Here is a 7,954-nt window from a genome sequence, read left to right on the forward strand (position 1 = left end):
TAAATGGGTGTATGCCAAAAAGATGGAATCTTTGGGAAAAGACAATGTAAGATTCAAAGCCAGATTGGTAGCTAAAGGCTACGCTCAGAAGGAAGGCATTGACTACAATGAGGTATTTTCTCCTGTAGTAAAACATTCTTCTATTCGTATTCTGTTGGCTTTGGTTGTGCAGTTTGACCTTGAGTTGGCCCAACTTGATGTCAAGACTGCGTTCTTACATGGTGATTTGGAGGAAGAGATTTATATGTCTCAACCAGAAGGTTTTAAGGTTGCTGGAAAGGAAAATTGGGTTTGCAAATTGGAAAAATCATTGTATGGCTTGAAGCAGTCTCCAAGACAATGGTACAAGCGATTTGATCGATTTATGATCGGGCAGAAGTACACAAGAAGTCACTATGACCATTGTGTATACTTTCGCAAACTACAAGATGGAACCTTCATTTATCTGCTTTTATATGTTGATGATATGCTTATAGCATGTAAGAGCAAAGTGGAGATTACAAGGTTGAAGACTCAACTAAGTAATGAATTTGAGATGAAGGACTTGGGAGAAGCTCGGAAGATACTAGGTATGGAAATTGAAAGAGATAGAGCGAAGGGCAAGATTAGTCTGTGTCAGAAGCAATATTTGAAGAAGGTACTACAACGTTTCAGGATGAATGAAAATTCAAAACCGGTTAGTACACCTCTTGCCTCTCATTTCAAACTTAACGCTTCTATGTCTCCTAAAACTGTTGAAGAGAGTCAGTACATGGCTCAAATTCCTTATGCAAATGTTGTTGGTAGTTTGATGTATGCTATGGTGTGTACTAGGCCTGATATTTCACAAGCTGTTAGTATTGTCAGTAGATATATGCATAATCCAGGAAAAGGGCATTGGCAAGCTGTGAAATGGATTCTACGGTATATTCTGGGTACTGTGGATGTTGGTTTATTGTTCCAGCAGGATAAAGTTACTGGTAAATGTGTTGTTGGATATGTGGATTCTGATTACGCAGGTGATTTGGACAAGCGTAGGTCCACTACTGGTTTTGTATTCTCTATTGCTGGAGGTCCAGTAAGTTGGAGGTCGATTCTGCAATCTACAGTTGCTTTGTCGACTACTGAGGCAGAATACATGGCTGTGACAGAAGCTATAAAGGAAGCCATCTGGCTTCAAGGGTTGCTTGATGACTTAGGGGTTCAACAAGACCATGTGGATGTTTATTGCGACAGTCAGAGTGCTATACATTTAGCAAAGAATCAAGTTCATCATGCACGTACGAAACACATTGACGTGAGGTTCCATTTTGTTCGTGAGATTATTGACGAGGGAGATATTCTTCTTCAGAAGATTGGGACCGCTGACAATCCTGCGGATATGTTAACGAAGCCAGTTTCGTTGCACAAGTTTAAGCACTGCTTAGACTTGATTGGCGTTTGTAAAATTTGTTGATTGCCCCATGGGGGAATTGGGAGACGACTATTAGGAGTTCTACTTAGAGGGTTTGAGTCAAGGTGGAGATTGTTAATTATTGACTCAAACATGTAGTCAAAGTCCAAATCTTTGGGCTACTTTTGTGGTCAAAAATTGTTGGTTGGCATGCTACATGTGGGAAACAAAAATTACATGCAATTGTGCCTAACTCTTTTTGACTTGATGTTAGGCCTTTGGTCATTGATGTCTTTGAGAAGCTTTTCTTTGGCTATAAAAGGAGAGCAAGGTGCAACCCATAAGCATGGAGAAGTAGAGAAGAACAAGGAAGAGAGAAAAATAGCAAGAAGCCATTTGGCATAGAGAAGAATTTTCTCAAATTGTCTTGCTTTGTATTTTTGGTTTTCTCTTCCTATTGTAAGTGTGAGAGCTTGGGGTTATTTGGGTCTTTGGGAAATTGAGTGATAAACACTATTGTATGTTCTCATTGATTATAGTGGAATACTCCGTCGTCTCCAAACTGGATGTAGGCATTGCCGAACCAGTATAAATCTTGGTGTTCTTGTTGGTGTTGTTTTTATTCTGTTCTGTCTTACTATTCACTTACAGTCGTACGCCGCTTCCGCACAACAAAGAATACAAGAATTTCACAATGGATAATCTATTGCAACTCTTCCCTTTCCCTCTTACTCCTTTCTCTATTTGTTTCCCTTCTGTTTCTTCCGTGAAGCAGTAATATGAGTACAGTAGTCATGAATATCTATGTGTTGAAGTGCATGATCTCCGGTGCAAACTTCAGCAGGTTATCCAAAGCAGTTGGCGGGAACTTCCTGGCGAATAAGAAACATACATCTGTAGTCCTCCCATTGTATTCACATTTCCGACCAAAACCATTCCTCAGGCCACTCAAAAGCACCGCCGTCACATTTTCGCTCGCGTACTCCGTAGGGTGTGGGCCACCCTTTTCCCAGTCAACCCAGGTCAACGTCCTATTTGCATTCTTTGCTCCAAATTTTATGTACACAAACGTTGGCAAATAATGTTCATCGGCGAAACAGTAGCCTTTGCATTTCATGAACACTGGGAAGTATATTCGATCCGATACGAATTCAAGGGCGAGGTCTCGATCAGCCTGGAACCACCGCGACCCTTTTCGCCACTGATCTATTGTGATTCCCCGGTAGTCACTCAGTTCATACCGGCCGCGTCCTACTCCACTGGGATCGTCAAAGACCTCAACGAAAGTTTGGGTGGAGTTCATGAGGTAGGAGTAGACAGTGGAGAAGTTATGGAGGGGAATGCATGATTCTGAGAGCAGAACAAAACGCTGGTTTGAGACGTCGAGAAGAGCATTCGCCAGGAGGAGGCGCTCTGCCGCGATCAGGCTCACCTTCCCCCATTCTACTCCCTGCAATTAGTACATGTTGTTGAACAGAAAATAGTGAGAACAATTGGCAGCCACCTATGTTGTGGAAATTATTGAGAATTACAATTTAGAAACAAACTGGCTTTACAATATAGTTATTAACACTCATTGGTTATATTTATCTACATTTTACACCCTCAAAAGTCAGTTTTAAAATGGACCATATGAATTCAATTTTTGCACGTCGTACTATCAGGTCTAAAATCTTAACAATTTATGATTTATAGTTATCTGATTGTATGATCGTTTAATTAAACTAATGATCTGACATACATGGAGCTCACCTTGAGCTAATGTGGAAGTCAACTATGGATCAAAAAATAAATATCACAAAGTCTCGTCTTCACCTCAATTTATGCTTCGTTACACTATATATGATATTTAATTGCACGGTTTTAGTCTTATTGCGGTTAGCGTGGCTAATACTAACCCAAACACGGATTCCACATCTGTCATGCCATCAATTTAACAGAGCATAGACAGTAACAAACAAAAAATTGTGAAAAATTGAAAGTTGGTGACTTCTTATAAAATTTTACTCCAAATAATGCGGAGGATGTAAATGTAGGTAGTACAATGTTAATTTACTTCTGTGGTTTTATAGTCTGTGTGACGAAACTTGAGTAATAATTTCAATTCTGAAAAAAAAAATCACAGAAATATAGCTTTTACTTAGTGCAGACAAAAGCGGAAAAAAACTAACCTGACTTGGAATTCGCCGGCCACCAAAAACTGGGGTTTCGGTGTACAATGAGTGATTGTAGGACGGACTTGAGTGCACATAAATTGAGTACAAACCTTGATGCCCGGCAAAGAACTTCTCCCACAGTGGTGCCAAAACAACAGGGCCCTTTGTCAAGAACATGAAAGCAACTTTTGGAACAAAATGGAATGGATATTCAGGAATCTGCGGAGTTATAGAAGCTCTCCACAGCAGTTCTGCATTGTTCATGTCGTGAAATGCGTTCGGTGGCTTCAGATAATCCTTCAACCCTGTCCGCGGAGGACTTGACGAAACAGATGTTGTTGGGGAGGTTGCATTTGGCATTCGGGTTCTTGAAATATTGGTTGGAGGAGGAGGTGACATAGGTGAGAAGGGGATACTTCTGTGGCTGAGTTTTAATTAAAATATGGTTTTCATTGTGTAATATTTGTTGCTTGACATTTACAGATTGGTCCCCTCCGTTGTTGGCCCGGGGGGTTATGCCTTTCTAGGTCAATTGGAGACATGGATGTTGGGGAGTTTATAGTTCCAATACCATATGTGAAACAAGTCAAGGTATCTTCCACTGCGTGGAAATTAAATTTTTAACTTGGTTTTATTAAATTCAATGCCAAGTATTGTTTAGCCTGAAAGCTAACATTCTTATATCGTTTTAAAAGCTATCAAATGCCGGTGGGAGGCTTATAATTGCTTCGGATGGCATCTGGGATGCTATATCTTCCGAAATGGCAGCACAGTCTTGCCGTGGGTTGCCAGCTGAACTTGCTGCTAGACAAGTTGTGAAGGTTGTTTGAACTACTTGGCCTTTTTCTTGCAATATGCATGTATAATCTCAAAGGCTGGAACTCTTTCTTATTGATGATGGATTGTGTTGTAGGAGGCATTAAGGTCAAGGGGTCTAAAGGATGATACAACCTGCATAGTTGTTGACATAATCCCTCCTGATACTACGGTAGAGCCCTCAACTCCGCCAAAAAAGATTAACAAGTTTAGGACCCTTTTTTTCAGAAAGAAATCGCGTGCTTCTGCTAATAAACTATCCAAGAAGCTATCGGCTGTGGGTATTGTTGAGGAGTTATTTGAAGAAGGGTCTGCTATGCTTGCTGAAAGGTAGTTGATTCTCTCTTCACTCAATTTAGTTGATTCGATGCAAAGTTTCTTGAAGAGTTTCACACTCCGCTTGTCTACTAAAATTGGAAAAGAAAATTTTCAATGATGTCATTAATTTTAGTCTTGTATAGCATATCGAAGTGGAGTTTCATATATAGGTATCATAAACCTTATTGTTGAGTTGCAAGTTCAAATTGCGGGTTGGCTTCTTGTGAAATGTGGTATTTTGGTATCGTGTATTTGGTTGCTCCTGGAAATGATTATCAATGTCAAATGTGTTGCAGGTTGGGCAGCGATGAGTGCACATCACAATCAACATCTGGGCTGTTCATGTGTGCTGTATGCCAAGTTGACCTTGCACCGAGCGAGGGCATATCGGTTCACGCGGGTTCTATCTTCTCAACCAGTTCAAAGCCTTGGCAAGGGCCGTTCCTCTGTTCTGATTGTCGTAACAAGAAGGATGCCATGGAAGGAAAACGCCCTAGCGGAGTCAGAGTAGCATAGGTAGCTTGTGCATTGTTTCGCCACCATTCTTTTAACCCTTTATTCCCTTTGTTTGATAATCCGTCTTCGTAGGCCAGCCAATATTGTTTGAATCTTTACTTTAGTGATACATGAAATGTATATGTAAATTTGATAAGTAATTTGGAATGAGTTGTAGAAGTTGAGGAAGGTCTTGTGCAAGGAAACCTCTTTCGATTCTATTTTGTTGGGGTATTGGGCAAAGCAAAAGTGTGTCGAACTCGAATACAATAATCGTTACTAAAAGTAAATTAACAAATGAACGGAAGTGATTTTCTTTTGATTTGTTCAATCCTAAGGCTAGAAAAACAGAGAAACACGAAATCACTTCTATATTGTATAACTGAATTTTCCAAGTTAGGTCTTGATTCTATATTGTGTGCGAGTCTCTGAATCAATAATATGTGCTGTGAAGAAATAATACAAGTAGGTTATTCAAAAGCCTTGAGTTGCTATTGCTATTGTATTATATTGTTAACACACAACAGAATGGCTCTGTTTCTTTTCTCTGCTCTCGTTCACTCTTCAAAAGCAGGACACATCCTCCTGAATGTGGATTGTTCACTGTTGATTGTTCTGACCAACTTCGTCCGAGGATCCAACTGAAAGAGGGAGGATACTGACATGAATTCGAAGGCCCTCTATCATCTTCGATTTTTATCAAAAACACGGCTGCATGAGCACTTTGGAAGAAATTCCTGCGAGGATGAAGTTTTCGACGACTTGAATTGGATGAAGAAATTCGTTTGCAGAGTGTTAGGAACGAAGAAGACAAAGTAAGAGCGAGGAAGATGATCTTAGAGAGCTTTTGGTCCATATAAACTGATCCTTCAAACCAGCCAGCGATGAAAGAAGTATAGATATGTTGGAAGGGAGCATTGATTCATTGCAGAAACCATACAAGCCTCACTTGTCTTCTCCTCCAAAGATCATACGGTTTTAGGCTTTTAGCACCCAAAAAACGAAAAAAAAAAAAGCAGAGGGTTTGATTTATCCCCCAAAAAAACCATCTACATTCTACAGTCCACTCGGGAGCAAGCAAAGAAACAAGACTTGGCAAGTAAGCAATTCACAGAATCACAGGGAAGACAATGAAGCTATGATCAGTTTTACCATGTCATGTGAGCATTTATTTCATTTTATATCAAGATCATTAGGGCCTATTGCAAATTCATGTCCAATCCAACCTTATCTTAAATTTAATGTTGAAGCCTCGTTTGGTATGAAGGATAAGATTGGAATGGATAATTTTCTAATTTCAAGGTACTAGTAGGGCATAAATGAAAAAATTATGTCCATTGATGTGAGGGTTACCGTGTCAAAACAAGTCATGCAAAACGTCAGCAAAATGCATGCCATAACTTGCTGGTCTAGGCTGCTCTTCCATGTGCTTGACTCGTCTATGTTGCGGCTGCTGGTTGAGCTTGAGTCGGACTGAGTGACTACTTTTCTCTGTCCTTCGTGCTGCCTACTCCGATGTAAGGTAAATGATGCTCCTTGTGGGCCTAACCGCGAATGAACACTTCACATGGAAGGTTGCTCATGTTGACTATCGGGATGTGGCCCCAACAGTGAATGTATGCTCGTCCATGGGCCTAGTCGAGAGTGCACGCTCATCTGCATGCTAAGACAGGAGTATACACTATCTCGGGGGCCCAATCGGGAATGTACATTGCCCGAACTCTCGATTCGTGGCTACTTGCTGCGACGCTGCTGGAGAGGTTATTTATTTGCCCTTATCCTACTTCAAGACATCTCGTCTAGGGCACGTTGCATCTCAGTGCACTGCAATAGCTGATTCATCAAGGTCGTCTGCTGTGCAAGGGCACTCGTCAACTCTATAACTTGTCGAGACAAGTGTTGTTCTCCATTTGGGTTGGAAGAGCTTGGAAGGAATGCGTCTCATTTAGTAGTAGAAGTGTGGCAGACTCCGGGCGCAAGATTTGAGTTGGGAAATGTCAAATCCGCAGATAAATGTGGTGAAAATGCCTTTGGTTCAATTGTAGGCCTAGAAATTTGAAGCAGGGACAGTTGAACTAATCTTGGATCGATTTGGGTTGCTTGGAAGGCCATGAGAGCAGGCTGGGCCACGGGAGTAGGTTACTCAGCGTGTGGCACACGTGGGTGTGAGGCTAGGGCTTGATTTGGCAACGCGTTGGGTTTGGGCGGCTCGGGCTGGCTAGGGCTTGGGCTCTTGAAGGTTTAAGTGGCACGACTTGGGTCATGGCCTTGGCGCCATGGGTTTTGCCGAGGGTGGCCACCGTGGTGGTTGCCACGGCGGTTCCCCGTGGGGGTGGTGCCGCTCCACTCATCGTTGTGTTGAGCCTTGTAGATCGCCGCGGTCCTAATTCTTGAATGTTGAAATTTCAATTTGTCAAGGTTTCCTAATCCCTTGCCATTGTACTTTTCTTCGAATAATTTTTAGAAATAAAAATTCCAAGAATAAGAGCGTACAAAAAATTTACAAATGAACAATAAAACGAAAAACCTTGGATGCAAGAGTCTTCTACTAGTGTGTGACTCAACTCTCAATGAAAGCACAAATTTGTGGATGCAAATTTCTTCCTTCTTGTTCTTGGACGAAAATGCCCATGCAAAAACAATTAACACTTTAGGTCAAGGCCAAAAGCCTCATGCGCTTACAATGAATAGGGGGCTTTGGCCGAAGAACCTCTGATGCCAAAGTTAGAATTTTGAGAGAAAAGTGTTTAGAGAATTTTGCAAGAGGATTCAACTTAGGTTTTTGGAGAAATAAGGT

At 41.2% G+C, this 7,954-nt stretch overlaps 2 protein-coding genes across 2 annotated transcripts; one reads left to right on the forward strand and one right to left on the reverse strand.

Annotated features, from left to right (window-relative positions):
- Positions 1 to 2,052: 2,052 nt before the first annotated feature.
- Positions 2,053 to 5,844, reverse strand: LOC114820594 (glycosyltransferase BC10-like). The gene is made up of 4 exons (XM_070810737.1): positions 5,778 to 5,844; positions 5,261 to 5,276; positions 3,544 to 3,874; positions 2,053 to 2,822 (listed from the first exon to the last, which is right to left on the reverse strand). Exons 1-4 carry the CDS (start codon positions 5,842 to 5,844, stop codon positions 2,175 to 2,177), a joined length of 1,062 nt encoding a protein of 353 aa, XP_070666838.1. The 3' UTR covers positions 2,053 to 2,174.
- LOC103414399 (probable protein phosphatase 2C 15) lies at positions 4,016 to 5,346 on the forward strand. Its single transcript, XM_029091805.2, has 4 exons — positions 4,016 to 4,119; positions 4,224 to 4,349; positions 4,442 to 4,674; positions 4,959 to 5,346. The coding sequence occupies exons 1-4, from the start codon at positions 4,069 to 4,071 to the stop codon at positions 5,176 to 5,178; spliced, it is 630 nt and encodes a 209-aa protein (XP_028947638.2). The 5' UTR covers positions 4,016 to 4,068; the 3' UTR covers positions 5,179 to 5,346.
- Positions 5,845 to 7,954: the final 2,110 nt, after the last annotated feature.

Source organism: Malus domestica, chromosome 13, assembly GCF_042453785.1.
Source record: "Malus domestica chromosome 13, GDT2T_hap1".
NCBI lineage: Eukaryota > Viridiplantae > Streptophyta > Magnoliopsida > Rosales > Rosaceae > Malus > Malus domestica.